This window comes from Aotus nancymaae, unplaced genomic scaffold, assembly GCF_030222135.1.
Source record: "Aotus nancymaae isolate 86718 unplaced genomic scaffold, 86718_ANA_hifiasm-v0.15.2.pri h1tg000008l, whole genome shotgun sequence".
NCBI classification, from domain to species: Eukaryota; Metazoa; Chordata; class Mammalia; order Primates; family Aotidae; genus Aotus; species Aotus nancymaae.
Window position 1 is genome coordinate 17633076 of NW_026988419.1, and position 18912 is coordinate 17651987.

Consider the following 18912-nt stretch of genomic DNA (forward strand, 5'->3'; position numbering starts at 1 on the left):
AGAGCTGTTACAATGGTTATATGGGTAACTGAGAAAATAGGTAGGATATTAACAGGGGACAGATATGAAATAAAAGCTTATATCCCTGCCAGGTACGGTGGCTCATGCCTGTAATACCAGAACTTTGGAAGGCTGTGGCAGGCGGATCACCTGAGGTCAGGAATTCTAGAGCAGCCTGGTCAACATGGTGAAACCCCGTCTCTACTAAAAATACAAAGATTAGCTGAGCATGGTGGTGGCATGCCTGTAATCCCAGCTATTCAGGAGGCTGAGGCTGGAGAATCGCTTGAATCCAGGAGGTGGAGGTTACAGTGAGTGGAAATTGTGCCATTACACTCCAGCCTGGGTAACAAAAGCAAAACTCCATCTCAGAAAAAAAAAAAGTTTATGTCCCAAACAGATGTGAGTAGTGATGGTACACCACATTCCACCACTTCCATCAAATATCATTTTTTAAAACCCACATAACATTGAAAGGCTTATGTTAGTAATTAAATTAATTGAGGTGAAGAAGAGAAGTCTTTGATGTTGTCCACTAATCTTTTTCAACACTGCACAAATTAAGCTCTGGGTGGCCATTCCAAAACAGCAGAATGAAACTTTCACATCATCTGAAATTAGGTCTTTTTAAGATTTAGAATCTTGTTTTATAGGAAATCATGGGTTTTATTCCCCTTGGATATGAAGTGAAATGAAGGGTGCTACCTAATGTCAATAGACAAGATGGCTTAGAAACATCAGTATCACCCTATGGGCCAGATAATGGTTTATCCAGCTCAGCACATTATGCCTGCTAAGCAAATGGAAAATATAGTAACTGTGAGCCAAAAGAATTGTTCAAATATGGTATTGAACTCTCCAGTTTCTCCTCTCATGCTCTCTAGGTGTTTGCTGAGAGCAAAGATGAGACTGCTTTGGTTCTGTTTTTCCTTCCTCTAGTCTAGGCTTTTACATACCTCTATAGAATCTCTTTGAAATGATTTTAATTTACAAGCCTATTTCTTCCACTAGATGATGAGCCCAACTAGAGTGAAGGCCATGTCAACTTAATCTAGTGTCTCTCAGGTATGAGCTCATCATCATCCCACACTCTTCCCTTGTACCACAGCCACTCCACCTGTGTCCTAATCATGACTTTTGGACTTTTCCCATTGGTTTCCCAACCCTAGAAAAATGGGACAAATGTGGTTGCAAGTTTCTAATGTGGTTTGTGAAAACAGTCTACATAAATAGAATCCCCCCAAATTAGTGGAACATAGAAAGAACGCAGACATAAGGATTCATATTAAGTTCATTACATATATATAGAACAGCCACCATGCTCACCCTTTTTCTGCAAGCCATAGCATTCAAAGCAATTTTGAAGATCCTTAAAGACAAAATAAGCAAGTGTTAGTCAGACTTTATTTTTATTTTCCTTGTCTTCATTTTAGTTGCTAGTATCTCTGCAAATGCACCACAGAGCACCAAGGTTAACTTTAAAACTAATGGGCACTTTTTTCCTTGCAAGCTAATAATAGTTATTTAAAAAAAAAAAAAAGAGTTCCTCTGAAGGTGGAGCTCAGCACCATACATTAGGCAAATGTCCCAGGCTCTCTGGTGGAGCATGGCCAGCTCCTCAGGTTTGATTCATTGCAGCAGTTTTTTTCAACAGCTTTGTTCTTCGACATGAACAAGAAAAGAGCACCAGCTATTCTCATAAGGACCCAAGTCTCCAAATTCTTCTGACCTCTTAGGAGTTGATCTTTTAAAATTAGGACACCCTTAGGAATGATTGTTTTTTAAGTTCAGAGTCTATTAATCTGGATTAATCTGGTTTGCACTCCCTACAGGCCAGGAAGACACAAGTTTCTCAACAGAGCAAAGATCATGTCTGTTGTTAAACTCAGAATGGTCTGAGGGATTAAAGTTCTGAGTGAGGTTTTGCCAAACAACAGAAGGCAAAATCTGGCATCTTTGTCCTTAGGGCTACTGATCCCTGTTGGAGGAAACTTTGGCAGATGCAATCCCTCCCTTCCTGATCTTTAATCTAGGTTAAATATCACCACCCCTGTCCCACCTACACCACCAGGACAAAGAGTTATGCTACTATTACACACTGTACTCTCCTGTCCACTATTCCTTTCCAAAAAAAAAAAAAATCACATGACATTAAGGAAGTTTAATTGTCAAATACATGAGGTGCTAATATCTATGTATAGCATATATGAAGTATATGTAGCTAATATATATATATAAATTATCTGTGTAAGATTCAGGCCCAAATAAATGAATGAACAAACGAATGAATAAATAAATAAATAAATAAAACTATATTAGCAGTTTGGAGTCTGAATGTATTTAAATGATCTTTGTGAGGCCGAGGCAGGTAGATTACTTAAGGTCAGAAGTTCAAGACCAGCCGGGGCAACATGGTGAAAACCCATCTCTACTAAAAAAAATATAAAAGTTAGCCAGGCATGGTGGCACACGCCTGCAATCCTAGCTACTTGGGAGGCTGAGGCTAGAGAATTGCCTAAACCCAGGAGGCAAAGGTTGCAGTGAGCCGAGATAGTGCCACTGCACTCCAGCCTCAGCAAGAGAGTTGAGACTCCACCTCAAAACAAAAAACAAAAAACAAATAACCATTCTTCCTTTTTCTCTCCAATTAGTGCCAACCCAATATTTAGCTGAGCATATAGCTACCCAGCCAAACAACTACATTTCCAGCCTCTTGCTTGTGAGATCAGGTGATTGAGGTCTTGCCAATGAGACATAAGAAGGATTTAGTGGGACTTCTGGGAAGTCTTCTTGAACAGGAAGGGTGTGAGCTTTCTCTGCCCCTTCCTCTATTTTATCAGAAACATGGATGTGATGGCTGAAGATGTAATCAGCCCTGGGATGTTGCAGATAAGGGTGAGAAGGGTCACATCCTACTAATGGTAGAGAAATAAAAGAAGCCTGGGACCTGAATTACTTCATAGGGTCCTAGGATGGTCTGCCTCTGGGCTTCTTCTCTACAAGAAAGAAATACACTTCTTTAATTTTAATTTTTTTTTTTTTTGATACAGAGTCTTGCTCTGTCACCAGGCTGGACAGTAGTGGCACAATCTCGGCTCACTATAACCTCCGCCTCCCTGGTTTAAGCGATTCTCCTGCCTCAGACTCCCAAGTAGCTGGGACTATAGGCACGTGCCACCAGGCCCAGCTAATTTTTGTCCCTTTAGTGGAAATGGGGTTTCACCATATTGGCCGGGACCTTGTGATCAAGAGGTCCTGCCTTGGCCTCCCAAGGTGCTGGGATTATAGGCATGAGCCACCGCACCTGTCTAGAAATACACTTCTATCTTGTTTAAACCACTGATATTTTAGGGTTTTAATTCTATGCAGCTAAATCTAAATGATACACACAGATCTTTACCTTCTGATACACTGTAATAGCCCAGCTTCCTAAATGTCTCACTCCATCCCTATTATCTTGGTGGATGTGGTTACCCCTGAGGTTCCTTATTCTCCCTGACACATTTAGTCACATACTCCCCTCAGTTCCAGGCACCAGTAACATCTTCAGGCTCCCAAAAATGACATACAACAGAGTTCCTTGTCCTAGATACATGGTGATTTTAGGGCAGGGACTCAAGAAGAGTTTGTCTATTGCATGAACTGCTTTGGTGCAATTGCTCTTCCGCTCCCTGCCCTCCTGGAACCCTCAAGATGGTAAACTGATCAGTATGGACTACAGTTTCCCAGAAGAACTGAGGAAAGTTGGGGGTAATTTAAAGAAAGAATCTGCTGAAATTATAAGATTATATATAGGCTACTGGAGCCAGAGAAGGAAGTAAGTTGGGAGTTTAGACCGTGGAGGTTTCTACTTCTTGGATGGGATCCTTGTTGGAGAGAGTGCTTGAGATATTGTCGGATTCAAGTAGCTCCACAATGCTGTAGGGAGAACAGTCCTCCAGACCCAGCTTGCTGCAGAGCCAGCCACAGAAGCCTTTCTCCATGTCCCGGGCAGCTTGCCACCATGCTTCCCAGGACCACGAGAGCTGGACCACAGCGGCATAGAGGCCCAGGGAAGACGCCATGGCCATGATGAGCACTGGATAGAAGAGAATGAGGCAGGGGCAATATGAGATCTTGTGCCAGAAGGTCCTCTCCTCATTATACACGAGGAAGATGTTGTACCAGGTGATAGTGCCGTAGTAGAAAGAGACAACGAAAGAGAGGATGAAGACCACAGGCAGGCAGACCAGCGTCCAGAGGACCACATGGGGCCCACGGTCGGCTCCCATCTGGCAGGCCATTCTTCCTTCAGGTGTCGTTTCCCTTGATGACTCTTTAGGCTTGGTCAGTTCCTGCAGCTCCTTCTCTGTCAATGTGACATGGATGTCTACCATCTGACCTTTTTTCTTCCCTCGTGTGATGGTCCCAGTTAAGGTGACATAGCGGCTGTCCAGAGGCAGGTTCCACATATCTGCAGGATACAAAGAAGGTGAGAGTCAAGATCGGAAGAGTGGGCATTGCATCTCCGTGTCGCACCCCCGAGGCTGGGGATGAGGACAAGAGTAGCCTTTTTTACAGCACTGGCACGGTCCTGAGTCGGTGATTCAATGGTGGACTGAGTAGGTCTCCCTAGGGAGGGCGACCGCTGGTGTTATTGCTCCCACATGAACTCTCACTCCTTGTTCCTGGGTTCTGATAAAATTGTGAGGCAGGTTAAGCTTGTTTTTCATGTATCTCTACACTTTTTGGGGCCTCAATCTTGGCACGATCTCTGTGGCATTGAGGAGTGTGAAGAACTTTGCTACAGCCATGATGCTAATGATGATCTTATTTCTAGGTAATAAGTGCTGTGAAGATACTGCTCATGTGTGTCAGCTACTGTGTCAAGATTGCATGTGTACGTGCTGGGCTGATGGACGGTCGCTACCTTCCCTTCTCATGCCTGGTTCTGTGCTTCCCAAGGGGGGGCCAGGCACATGCCTGATCCAGCCCTCACATCCAGAGGCTGCACACATAATACACACATGCATGACATATATGCCACACACATACACCCTCTCACATACTACACACACACACAAGCCATCTCCCACACACATGCCACAAACACACACTACACTATCCCATACACACACCACACACCATGCACATCACATACACACACCACACACATCCCCCACCCACACATACCACATACAACACATACATACATGTATCATATACATACCACACACCCATACATACCACACATACATGCACCACACATACCACACACACTCCACACACATACACATCACACATACCACACATACATATACCACACATGCACACACATGCTATCCCCCACACATGCCACATATACACACTACACATACCTGCCCACATGCCATATGCATACGCCACATATGTACATATTCTACACACACACCACATACCCATACATACCACCCCACACATACCACACCCATACCCACATCACATACACACCACACACACACATACATACACCATATACTCCCCCATACCACACCACCTGCACTCACCCCCACACACAACACACCACACATTACACGCACATATCGTACAACACACAAAAACAGCCCACACGCTCCCACATACACCACACTGACACTGCATACCACATACCACACATACACACACACATACACACAACGCACCCACATAGAACCAATAGCTATCTTCTGGCCACCCTAGAAGTGTGGGTGGGGATGGGAAAGTACCAACTTTAGGCAGGCATGGCCCTTGGGCCCTGTGGCCTCCTTGCCCGACGCTGAGAGGTAAGATGAAGCCACCTAAAGAGCAGAGCCCTGGATAGTGGCAGGGACTCTGCTTACCCAGAAAAAAGGAATGTGCAGTCCCCAAACCCCATCTTTTCAGTCTTCATCTCAGTGAACAACACCACCATCTATCCTCCCCATCGCTTCTGTCAATCACCCAGAAGTCATTATTGATTCCTCTCTTTCCCTCACTTCCTGCCTCTGATCAATCAGCAAGTTCAGATTGCATCCTGAATCCAGCTTCCCTTCTCCAGCTATCTCCTGCTATCACCCGAACTTCTCCATTAGTGCTAACGTGGCTTCAGGGACACAATAATTTCCCATCAGCATCCAGTCTTAACCTTTGTAATCCATTCTTTATAGAGAAGCCAGAGTGATCTTATACAAATATAAATGAGATGATGTCTCTGCGTAAAAGTCCTCCATTGACTTCCTCTTTCACTTGGAACAAATCCCAAACTCTTTACTGAGACCTGCAAGGGCCACCACAACCCAGCCCCTGCCAACCTTCCTGTCCTCTTCTCACCATCCTCCCTCTTACTCTCTATACTCCCTGCACTGAAATAATGCCTTTCTAGAAACCAGCCAAAGCTGCTCTCACCTCAGGGGCTTTGCCCTTGCTCTGGGTGACAGAGAAAGACTGTCTCTAAATAAATAAAAGACAATAATATTCCAAGAAGAAATGTATCACCTGCTCTAAAAGCTCTGCCCTAGAACTTTTCAGGGTGGCTCCCTCATGTCATTTGGATCAGTTCAAATGTCACCTCCTCAGAGAACCCTTTCACAACATGCAATCTCTGCCCCACCACCTTCCAGCCTCCACCAGTACTCATCTTCTCATCAGTGTGGTTTTGTCATCTCTGGAACTCGTACCACTACCTGAAAGTATCTCTTATTTGTTGACTTGTTCACTGTCTGTCTTTCCTTGCAGGTCAACTGCAGGAGAGCAGGGAGACAGCTTATCTTGTTTACTGTGAGCGAATGTCTTACAGATCTATCCATCTCCACAAATAGATCTGCCTCATCTCTCTACAGCTGCACCATAATCACAATTATTATGTTTTTGAGATGGAGTCTTGCTCTGTCACCCAGGCTGGAGTGCAGTGACGGGATTTCAGCTTGCTGCAACCTCCATCTCCCAGGTTGAAGCAATTCTCCTGCCTTGACCTTTCAAGTAGCTGGGACCTCAGGCACACCCCACCACACCCAGCTAATTTTTGTATTTTTAGTAGAGATGGCGTTTTACCATGCTGGCCAGTCTCAAACTCCTGTTGTTGGTGTCAAACTCCTGACCCCAAGTGATCTGCCTGCTTGGGCCTCCCAAAGTGCTGGGATTATGGGTGTGAGCCACCATGCCCAGCCTGCAAAATAATTCTTAATGCAAACACATCATAGTTTCTTTTTTTTTTTTTTTTTTTGAGACGGAGTTTTGCTCTTGTTACCCAGGCTGGAGTGCAATGGTGCGATCTCGGCTCACTGCAACCTCCGCCTCCTGGGTTCAAGCAATGCTCCTGCCTCAGCCTCCTGAGTAGCTGGGATTACAGGCACGCACCACCATGCCCAGCTAATTTTTTTGTATTTTTAGTAGAGACGGGGTTTCACCATGTTGACCAGGATCGTCTCGATCTCTTGACCTCGTGATCCACCCGCCTCGGCCTCCCAAAGTGCTGGGATTACAGGCGTGAGCCACCACGCCCGCCCCCGTAGTTTCTTAATACAAACATATTTCTTAATACAAACACAAAATAATTCTTAATACAAACACATCATAGTTTCTTAATGCAAACATATTTCTTAATACAAACACAAAATAATTCTTAATACAAACACACAATACTTGTTTTGCAACAAGTATTCTTATACATGCCTCTTTATACCAGGATAACATGGGCATAAGTTTCATGAGGTAGATACTGAAAATTTCTGGATCATGGAGTATGCATGTTTTAAACTGTGACTTTTACTAAATATTTAATAAATGTTGACAAATTTCTTCCACAAAGTGGTTGAAGCAGCTTCCACTTCCACTAAGGAGTACGAAGTATATCCATTTGCTCATATTGATGTAATCATATTTTACCCAAGTTTTGGCAAGCCTGCATGTGAAGGAATACTATATCTCATTGTTGTTATAAGTTCCATGTTTTTATTCATATGAAAGTCAACAATTATTTTTTATTTTACATACATTAAGTAGTTAGCATAGTCTGCTTGTGTTACCAATTTTTGTGTATAAATCAGCCTCTTCCATTACATTAGGAATTCTGAAAGGGTGGAGATTTCTGTATCATCTAGAAAAGAATATAATAGGTGCTCAGTAAATACTGATCATTTGTTGAATGAAGACTGTAATATTGCACCAGGCACAGTGGCTCAGGCGTATAATCCCGCACTTTGGGAGGCTGATTACTTGAGGTCAAGAGTTCAAGACCAGCCTGGCCAAATACAAAAATTAGCTGGGTGTGGTGGCGCGCCTGTAGTCCCAGCTACTCGGGAGGCTGAGGCAGGAGAATCACTTGAACCCAGGAGGTGGAAGTTGCAGTGAGCTGAGATCACACCACTGCACTCCAGCCTGGGTGACAGAGCAAGACTCTGTCTCAAATAAATAAATAAATAAATAGCGATGATATTGCAAGAAGAAATGTATTACCAAGAAGAAATAGGTCAATAAGCATATGCCTGTCTGTTCTGGAAGATCCTCTTTTGGTTTCCTTCCCATGGCTTTAAACAAGTGGCCCTAGAGAGACTCACCATCATCCACCGGATAGTCTAGGAAATCGTCTCCCTCCTCCTCTTTAGGCCGATCTCCACCTTCTGATTCCCCGGGTTCGTCATCTGTTTTCTCATTGTCTGAGCGGTAGATGATGATTGATTCTGGGCGAGACTCTTTCCTCTTCTTTTTCCTGCGCCCCATTGTGGATTCCCCATCCAGGGCCAGGGCAGCAGCCACAGCCTTCCTGAGAGGACCCTGGTGGGGGCTTGGGAGCTGACCCTGGCCTTCTACTGCTGCTGGCTCTTCCATCCCAGCCCTGACATCTACCTATGCCTTATAAAGAGTCAGACTTGTTTGAGCAAACTCACAATTCACACATCACAGAGCTTCTTCCTAGATGGGGCTATGCAAAGATGTCCCAAGGATGCATTCCACCTGAAAGACAGGAAAGCAAAGCAAATGAGGTGAAATGGACAGGGATGTGCGAAAGGATCCTCAACTTGGCAGAAGCCTTCCTCTCCCTTTACTTCTAGCAATACTTTATTTTGGGAGTGCAATAGAAATCTCTTATAAGAATAGATAGTGAATAAACTTTTGCTACAGTAATATTTTTGTCATTTATACAAACATACAATATTAGGCAAAACCCATGTGAAGGAATACTATATCTCACTGTTGTCATAATTTGCATTTTCCTTATTCATATGAAAGTCAACAATTACTGTTTATTTTACATACATTAAGTAGTTAGTATAGTCTGCTTATGTTACCAGTTTTCATGTATAAATCAGCCTCCAGTTGGAGCGTTTAGAGTATAAGGAAGTTGGGTGAGGAAGCCTTACCAGAAGATGAGAGTTAAGAACCATAGGTAGGCTGGAAATGGTGGCTCAAGGCTGTAATCTCAGCACTTTGAAAGGCCAAGGCAGGTGGATCACCTGAGATCAGGAGTTTGAGACCAGCCTGGCCAACATGGTGAAACCCCATCTCTACTAAAAATAAAAAAAATTTAAAAAATAATAATTAGCTGGGTGTGGCAGTGGGTTCCTACAATCCCAGCTATTGGGAGGCTGGGGCAGGAGAACAGCTTGAACCTGGGAGGCAGAGGTTGCGGTGAGCTGAAATTGCTCTGTCTCAAAAATAAAATAAAGGGCCAGGCACAGTGGCTCATGCCTGTAATTCCAGCACTTTGGGAGACTGAGGCAGGAGGATCATGAGGTTGGGAGATTGAGACCATCCTGGCCAACATGGTGAAACTCTGTCTCTACTAAAAATACAAAAATTAGCTGGACGTGGTGGCGCGTGCCTGTAATCCCAGGTACTCGGGAGGCTGAGGCAGGAGAATCGCTTGAACCAGGGAGGCGGAGGTTGCAGTGAGCCAAGATCATGCTATTGCACTTTAGCCTGGTGACAGAGCAAGACTCCATCTCAAAAAACTAAATTAATTAATTAATTAAAATAAAATAAATAAAATAAAGATAATTAAGCCAAATTAAAAAATAGAAGAAGTCAAGTGTTAGTAGCTGCAGTGAACAGCTGATGGTTTTTGGTTTTTGAGTTTTGTTGTTTGCTGTCTAAGACCCTATTTCTCCTTCATTTGATGACAGATCCACTCATTTCAGTGAGAAACAGTCTTGAAAGTGCCTTATGTGATCACAGTGACCTCTTCACCATTCTTATTCTCCTTGTCACACCAGAGCTGTTGAATCCACTAATTTCCAAATCTTTCTTGAACCTTTCCTCACCTCCTTTAACTTTCTACTCTTATTCTCTTTTACTGCTCAAACCTTCCTTCTGTTTCTTTTGCTCCCTTATCTGTCTTCTCCAGCCCATAATTGCCAGTGTTTTCTAGGCCCAATTCTTATTTCATTGTCCTCCGTTCTCAACAGCACATTCTGTTCCTCTTGTGAAATATACAGCCTTCCTGTCCACAGCTGCAGGACCACTTCTGTGCCAAGAACACCCAAATCTAGATCTCAAGATCATATCACCAGTAGTGTGGGGATCACTCCAGCGTTGAGACCCCTAAGTGTCTCCACCGTAATGGAGTTTGAGCCCAGACACATTTCTCCCCCCTGGAAGCAGTCGAGCTGAGGGAAAGAAGGAACTGAAAGGAGTTTGATATTGCAAAAGTCTATTTTTGATCGGCCGGGCGCGGTGGCTCAAGCCTGTAATCCCAGCACTTTGGGAGGCCGAGGCGGGTGGATCACGAGGTCAAGAGATCGAGACCATCCTGGTCGACATGGTGAAACCCCGTCTCTACTAATACAAAAAATTAGCTGGGCACGGTGGCGCGTGCCTGTAATCCCAGCTACTCAGGAGGCTGAGGCAGGAGAATTGCCTGAACCCAGGAGGCGGAGGTTGCGGTGAGCCGAGATCGCGCCATTGCACTCCAGCCTGGGTATCAAGAGCGAAACTCCGTCTCAAAAAAAAAAAAAAAAAAAAAAGTCTATTTTTGGTTCACTGACCTAATATTATGGCTGGGTGAAGGCTGTGTGGTTTTATTAGACATTGTGTTTCTTGAAGTTTTTGTACTGGGCTAGTTTTATCACTTTGTTTACCAAGTATTCACTGAAGCTTGTGACTATTCGCATGCCATTTGAAATTGTTGTCCTCAAGATTTATCGCTTGCTTTGACAGTTGTAAAATGTTATCTTATTCCTGTAAGTAGAAAAGGTCATCTGTTTGTTTTATGATTTTTTGGATCAATCTTTATGTACTAGTTTTATCTTGATCCCCAGGCTTGCAATGTTCTGTTCCCCTTTGTTGTAATGATTTACTGATTGTGTAATTTGGTAGGTTTTGTGTTAATTGATTACATAGGCTGGGTGCGGTGGCTCACGCCTATAATCCCAGTACTTTGGGAGGCCGAGGCGGGTGGATCACGAGGTCAAGAGATCGAGACCATCTTGGTTAACAAGGTGAAACCCCGTCTCTACTAAAAATACAAAAATTAGCTGGGCATGGTGGCATGCGCCTGTAGTCCCAGCTACTCGGAAGGCTGAGGCAGGAGAATTGCTTGAACCCAGGAGGTGGAGGTTGCGGTGAGCTGAGATTGAGCCATTGCACTCCAGTCTGGGTAATAACAGCAAAACTCAGTCTCAAAAAAAAAAAATTGATTACATAGACAATATATATAATAAATTATATATATAATCTCACTTAATTACACATTCAAAAAATATTTATCTATTCATTTATTTTTAGAGACGGGGTCTTTCTATGTTGCCCGGGCTTGACTTGAACTCCTAGGCTCAAGCAATCCTCCCACCTCAGCCACCCGAATAGCTGGGTCTACAGTCATGTGCCACTGTGCCCAGCTTCAGTAAATATTTATTAGGCAAAAGTATGTGCTGGATATTGCACAGTTATTCTAGGTACAACAATTTTTTTTTTTTTTGTGACAGAGTCTCTCTTGGTCACCCAGGCTGGAGTGCAGTTGCACAATCTCAGCTCACTGCAACCTCCGCCTCCCAGGTTCAAGTGATTTTCATGCCTCAGCCTCCTGAGTAGCTGGGACTACAGGTATGCGCCACCCGCCCAACTAATTTTTGTATTTTTAGTAGAGACAAGGTTTCACCATGTTGGCCAGGCTAGTCTTGAACTTCTGACCTCAAGTGATCCATCTGCCTTAGCCTCCCAAAGTTCTTGGATTACAGGTGTGAGCCACTGTGTCCAGCCTAGGTACAACAATTTTATGAAGCAAGTATTTGTAAGGTTTGTTCTTGGGTTCTTGCCGAGTTTAAAAGGAAGAAACAGGCCAACACAAGAAGATCCAATGTGAAGGAATTTATTCAGCCTCCCGGGCGAGGTTCTGCGGTCCGACAGGAGGGGCCGGAGAAGTCGCATGGACTCCTCTCAGACGTGGGGTTTTCTAGGGGGTGAAGGAGCTCGATTGGTTGTGAGAGAGCAGGACTACTATTGGGTAAGGTTACAAGCCTTTGTTTGCATACAGGACTTGGCTGCTATTGGTTAGAATTACTCAGCTGCTATTGGCTAGAAATACTTGGCTGCTATTAGCTAGAATCACAAGACCCCGCTTGCATACTGGGTTCTTTAAGGGAAATCCAGGCTGTGTGAGAAGGAGAAAAGGGAACAACCTGAGCATGTCCCAGCTTTCGGACAAAAAGAAGAGGGGGGTGGTGTGCGTCTGAACTCCTGGCGAGGCAGCCGGCCTTACAGTATTATTTTGCATAAGAGGACATTTGGACTTAATAGTAACAACTGAAACTTACTGGATGTTAATTGTATGCCAAGTGCTGCTCTAAGTACTTTACAATAATCATATTGTTCAATATTCACAACAAACCAATGAAGTAGGTGCTTTTATTATTCCCACTGAGAGGAGAACACATACAAGCTTATAAACAAGCATACAAGAATACTTACTAGTTTACATAGCTATTAAGTTTCAGTGGGGCTGAAACTCACACCCAGGTTTGCTAATTTCAAAACCCATGTTATTTTCACTGTGCCATACTACTTGCCAACATTTACCCAAAGATCTATAACTTAAATTTCTAGAATGTTCTTTGATGAACTCATTTCCTATATTAAGGATGTATTCCCATATACCTAATAATAATCAGTTTCTAAGTCCTGCTAGTCATTCCTATGAAATCTTTTTGTTAATTTGAATTTCTACTATCACCATATGCCAGAATACAGCCTTCATACTACTTCCTATAAACTGGAAGACAGTCTGAAATGGAAGACATTCCTCTACCATTTTTACCATATTAATGGTGATTAATAAGCAAAACAAAACAATATTTTTATTTCTTCTTGCCATTACTGACTAAAATATATCTGACAACCTGTCTGATATTTGAGCCTCTCCATATTTGTGCCCCACCCCAGGATTCAGTAGCAATTTTCCCCCTTCCCTTTCCCACATGACTACTCAGCATCTGCTTATGTTGGTTTCTTCATCTTTGTCACGTTTCTCCATCTCTTTCAAGCTTGGCTCAAGACAGACTCACTCACTCACATCCCCTTCTGTGACCACCCCAGCCCCCATGTCTTCTCCTCCCACCATAACCCTATTGTTATAGGAATATGGTGAGAATTCAATGAATGGCCCAGTGTAAAATGCCTAATATGCGAGTGATACTTCATAAATACTAGTTTCTATTCCCTTTCTTTTGCGTCCTTCTATTTGTAATTTAATAGCATTTGTCATCTGAACCATACTCTTAATACTTAATTATGTGGCATTTCATATCATTGTATTGATTATAGATGGCATCATGAGTTTTCATTCATCTTTCCAGGTAGATAACAAATTTCTAGAGATCAGGAACTGTCTTACTCTTCTTCACCACCAATGGGAAAATCCCAGGGCTGGACATGTAGTACAAAGTCAGTATGTACTTGTTGACTTGATGGGACAGAAATATGATACAAACAAGTGTTAAGAAAGAAAGGCTAATTCTCTTCCCCATTTTAATACACTTTATTATGCTGTTAATATTGGATCTGAGAAGCAGGTTCTAAACATCTCTCCTTCCTTCTAGATTTCACAAGAGAGAGGGTAAAAGAAAATTTTACCCAATCTCTAAGGCTTTAATCCATAGACTTGAGAGAAGAGGGAGGACTTTGTTTTTTTCTCTGGAAGTTAAGCTGTGCCCATCTTCCACTTCCACTCCCAGTCTAAAGATTATTAACAGGCTGGTCAAGGCGGTTCATGCCTGTAATCCCAGCACTTCGGGAGGCCAAGGCAGGCGGATCACCTGAGGTCAGGAGTTTGAGACCAGCTTGGCCAACATGGTGAAACCCCCTCTACTAAAATTACAAAAATTAGCTGGGCATAGTGGCACACACCTGTAATCCCAGCTACTCGGGAGGCTGAGGCAAGAGAATCGCTTGAATTTGGGAGGCAGAGGTTACAATGAGCCAAAATCTCACCACTGCACTCCAGCCTGGGTGGCAGAGCGAGAATCTGTCTCAAAAAAAAAAAAAATTATTAACAAATGTGATATGGTAGAGTATTAACTTCAATCAATCATTAGTTCTGGACTGTTGGTCATTGTACTGCGGAAAATAGGTTTTAAAGAACATACTCATTCTCTGGAACGCTTAGAATAACTGGTTTTAAGCCACTCTTGAAGAAAATTCTCCAGATAATTCTTTTTTTTTCTTTTTAAAAAAAAACTAGTGGGCCTATTTGGACAGATAATTCTTTTTTTTTTTTTGAGACAGAGTTTCGCTCTTGTTACCCAGGCTGGAGTGCAATGGCGTGATCTCCGCTCACTGCAACCTCCGCCTCCGGGGTTCAAGCAATTCTCCTGCCTCAGCCTCCTGAGCAGCTGGGACTACAGGCATGTGCCACCATACCCGGCTAATTTTTTTGTTTTTTTTGTTTTTTTTTTTTGAGAAGGAATTTCGCTATTGTTACCCAGGCTGGAGTGCAATGGCACGATCTTGGCTCACTGCAACCTCCACCTCCTGGGTTCAGGCAATTCTCCTGTCTCAGTCTCCTGAGTAGCTGGGATTACAGGCACGCGCCACTATGCCCAGCTAATTTTTTGTATTTTTAGTAGAGACGGGGTTTCCCCTTGTTGACCAGGATGGTCTCGATCTCTTGACCTCGTGATCCACCTGCCTCGGCCTCCCAAAGTGCTGGGATTACAGGCTTGAGCCACCGCGCCCGGCCCATTTTTTTGTATTTTTATTAGAGACGGAGTTTCACCATGTTGACCAGGATGGTCTCGATCTTTTGACCTCGTGATCCACCCGCCTCGGCCTCCCAAAGTGCTGGGATTACAAGCGTGAGCCACCGTGCCCGGCTGGACAGATAATTCTTAAATTCATCCACCCAGCTTTCCCATCTCCACTGCTTCCACTCTGGTCTAAGAGGCCATTGTCTCTTAACTGGGGTTATAAAAAAAATTCTCCTACCTTCCAGCTTCCACTGTTGCTGCCTTTCAATCAATTCCTCACTGAACAGTAAGAAAAATCTTATTTAAAAATTTTTTTTAAAAAATTTTTTGAGACAGAGTGTGGCTCTGTCATCCAGGCTGGAGTGCAGTGGCATGATCCTGGCTCACTGCAACCCCCGCCTCCTGGGTTCAAATGATTTTCCTGTCTCAGTCTCCCGAGTAGATGGGATTACAGGCACGTGCCACCACGCCCAGTTAATTTTTGTATTTTCAGTAGAGATGGGATTTCACCATGTTGGCCAGGCTGGTCTTGAACTCCTGACCTCCAATGATCTGCCCTCCCTCCTCAGCCTCCCAAAGTGCTAGGATTCCAGGCGTGAGACACTGCACCTGGCCAGAAACATCTTTTGAAAACATAAAGAAAATCAGGCTGTTTGCTGCTTAAAATCCTCCTGTAACTTCCTACTGTTATACATGTGGAAGGCCACGTGGCCTAAGGACCTCCCCATCCCGCTATCCCATCTATACCACCATAGCAGATATACTGTGCTCCAATCACACTGGCTGTGTATTTATTCCTCAAGAGCACCAAATGCTTTCAAATGCTTGGGATCTTCTCAAGTACTGTCCACCTTGCTGCTCTGCTTCTCCACCCCTGCCCCTTCCTATGCCTGTCTTTGTTTTCTAGAGTCCTTGTTCAAATGTTTCCTCCTCTGAGCCATTCTTGACACACCCGAACTAAAAACTTGACTCCCTGCTCTACCTTTCATTATTCTTTATCATAACAGCTTGTTTCCTGTATAAGACTTATCAACATTTGTAAGTAAGTATTTTTCTTTTACTTATTTATTGCATATCTCTTCTACTAGACTCTAAGCTCTATGAAGTGGTACCATAGACGTAGGCCAACAAGTAGACGTTCAATAAATCTAATGGCAGCAACTCAGGACTGGCTTACTTTTGTCAAAGACTGAGACTAAGGAGAAGTTTAATAAAAAGACATTAATCAGCTCCTTGATATGCTTCGTTATGGTACAATTGCTAGGTAGTTTTGCTTCAAGGTGGGGGCAGGACCAGATGCCTCACTGACATTCCTTCAACAGTGAGATTCCGGGAGTTGAAATGTTGAGAATCCCACAAGCCCCTGTCAGTCTGAGCTAGCAGCTGCTTTGCAGAGGGGAGAAAATAAAGTTACCAGGCAGATGGGGTGGGGGAGGGGTGGGAAGATGAAGGCAGTCATTGCTAATGGGGTATGACAGAGCTGGGGGGAGCAGTTTGGGGGTGTGGGAAGACCTTGGCCACAGGAATGCCTTTTTCCCCAGGACAAAGGGGACAGTGACGCAGAGCACAGGGAAGAGCGGCATTTGATTCAACCAAAGGAGAGGTCAATGCAGCCAGGCGTGGTTGCCCTGGGAAGAGATGCCTCAACCTGAGGCAGAATTAAAATATGAAAACAAAGAGCAGAACTATTGCTGTGTCTCCAGGCCTTTTGGGGTTAGCTGACTTTGAAACCCTGACTGAAGTCAGAGGCAGAGGCAAAGAGATAATGTCTCCTAATTTTAATCAAAAGATCACTTAAAGAGACCCTAAAGTTGTCTTAATTGCAGATTCTGCCTGGATCATGAAAAATCGCTTTTCTGCATGAAAAATACTGCTCATCCTGCAACTTCCTTGCAGCTGAGGGGTGGCACCTTATCCTCCTCAGTGGGCATAACTGGCTTGCAGCCCCCAGTGCCTGTTTCACTGGAAGACATCAGAATTCCGCTCTCGGTCTACTCAGCAGCCACATGGAAGCTGCGGCACACCCAGATTCCCACTGAGCCACCCTGGCATACCTCTGTGAATCTACAGGTCCAGACCAGGGCATAAATCATGTTAAGTTATATCTTCAATAAAGTTATCATTTAGAAGAATTTAAAGTGTCCTCACCCACAAGAAAGAAAGCCTGGACTTTTCTTGAACAAGATACCCCTCAGAACTGAATCAGTATTTCTTTTTCTTAAAAAATACTTTGTCATTGGGATCAAACCAAAAGGAGTTATATTTTTCTGCAACAGTACTTTGAGCTTTCCTGTTTGAATTTGCTTTGTTTCAAAGGAGGTGATGGTGTTGTAATCTTAAAAATTTGGTCCTAACTACAGAATTGACTTAAGTAGTAGAGGTAAGTGATTTCTGGATAAACCATCCAGCAAATGGTAACCAGAAGAAATTTATTCCTTTCTTTAATGAGTGTGGATTTCAATCTATCGGCAACAAAGATAGAGGGAGAAGGAGATCAGAGAAGGGCAAGAGGATGGAGGAACAGGGAAGTGTAGCTGTCCAACAAGAACTGCAGCCTTGCTGGTGGGTGGGACCTGGTGGAGGAAGTGATGTCCGATTCCTCTGTCAACCAGACCCATTTCCAATTGGCTTTGTGAATCTTAGGTGGTAGCCCAAACAAAAGGATGATGGCATTTACTTGCCTTTACATTATTTTAATACCTGGCAGGGGAAAATGCAACACTCTGAAAACAACCTTAGAAATAGCATACTGCCTGGATTGTTAAGACCACAGCAACTGACACATTCGGCCAAGTTCTTAAGGTGAAGTCCCAGTAGGCCAGTCCAGGTGTAATCTCACTCTGGTGAGTTAACAGCAGGAAATAAGATGAAAAATAAGGAGCAGATCTGAATAATAAATCACTGTTACTGGTCACCATAACACAGATAAGAAAATTTCCCCATCCCGTGCGGGCTCGCCCTCCTGCGCAAGGAACGAACTACAGGACAGGATCCCAAACACACACCTATAGATGCATCTTGCAGGAAGCGTGCACCCTTCAATGAAAGATCCTCTTCTGCACTTGCTATGCAGCCCGGCTGAAATGGATCTGGTCTCAAATCTGGTAAAGACGGTATTTCCCCTTGATTCTCGGGTGGAGAGTGGGAACTGAGACAGAGGTGGGCCCGAGTTTATTTTTTAAATCATTTATTTTCTTGGTTTTGTGGATAACTGCAATCGTATCTCCTTTTCCCCTTCACTCTCTGTCCTGGGCTTCCTCCCGAAGGATGAAAGGATCTGGAAGCCGCATTTCTTCCCCTCAGCTAAGCCTGCCTCTTCTCCCCTTCCCAGACAGCGGCACACAGCACCTGGAGCCCCAGCATCGCCGACGTTCGACCCCAGAAGGCGGGCGCAGCGAGGGGGCCGAGCTGCAGCCTTTCTTTTTCCAGCTGCACAGGAGATTTAATTTTAATTAATCGTGAGAGCTACAGCACTGAGGATAGAATTTTCGAAACAGAGCACACCCTGCTGTTTCTTTCTTTCTTTTTTTTTTCATTTCCCTTCCATCCTTTTCCCAATGGCATCGAAATTTAAAGAAACGAACGAGAAGTCTCACCTACACCTGCCCAGGGACCGGCGCTGGCGGAGGATGCGGACAGCCGGCGGGTAGCAGTCCTGGTCCGGAAGGATGCAGGTCTGCAGCGGCGCGCGGGCGGGGTCCCTGCGGTCACGTGGGCTCGGGCACCGCCCCGCCCTCCAGCCTCCAGTTGTCCTGCAAAC

At 44.1% G+C, this 18912-nt stretch overlaps 1 protein-coding gene across 2 annotated transcripts; it reads right to left on the reverse strand.

The window, feature by feature from the left end:
• Positions 1 to 1390: 1390 nt before the first annotated feature.
• TMEM169 (transmembrane protein 169) lies at positions 1391 to 18814 on the reverse strand. Of its 2 annotated transcripts, none has more exons than XM_021666898.2 (3): positions 18749 to 18814; positions 8532 to 8928; positions 1391 to 4453 (listed from the first exon to the last, which is right to left on the reverse strand). In XM_021666898.2, exons 2-3 carry the CDS (start codon positions 8800 to 8802, stop codon positions 3831 to 3833), a joined length of 894 nt encoding a protein of 297 aa, XP_021522573.2. In that variant the 5' UTR covers positions 8803 to 8928; positions 18749 to 18814; the 3' UTR covers positions 1391 to 3830. The 2 variants fall into 2 exon arrangements, with proteins under 2 accessions (XP_021522573.2, XP_021522579.2); XM_021666904.2 differs by lacking the exon at positions 18749 to 18814 and adding an exon at positions 18158 to 18657.
• Positions 18815 to 18912: the final 98 nt, after the last annotated feature.

Excerpts from the sequence above, each read along its gene's own strand:
- TMEM169 (XM_021666898.2), bottom strand. The coding sequence starts at position 8,802 with ATGGAAGAGCCAGCAGCAGTAGAAGGCCAGGGTCAGCTCCCAAGCCCC. Across the intron at positions 4,454-8,531 it reads AGACTATCCGGTGGATGATG|ATATGTGGAACCTGCCTCTG; the intron begins GTGAGTCTCTCT and ends TGTATCCTGCAG.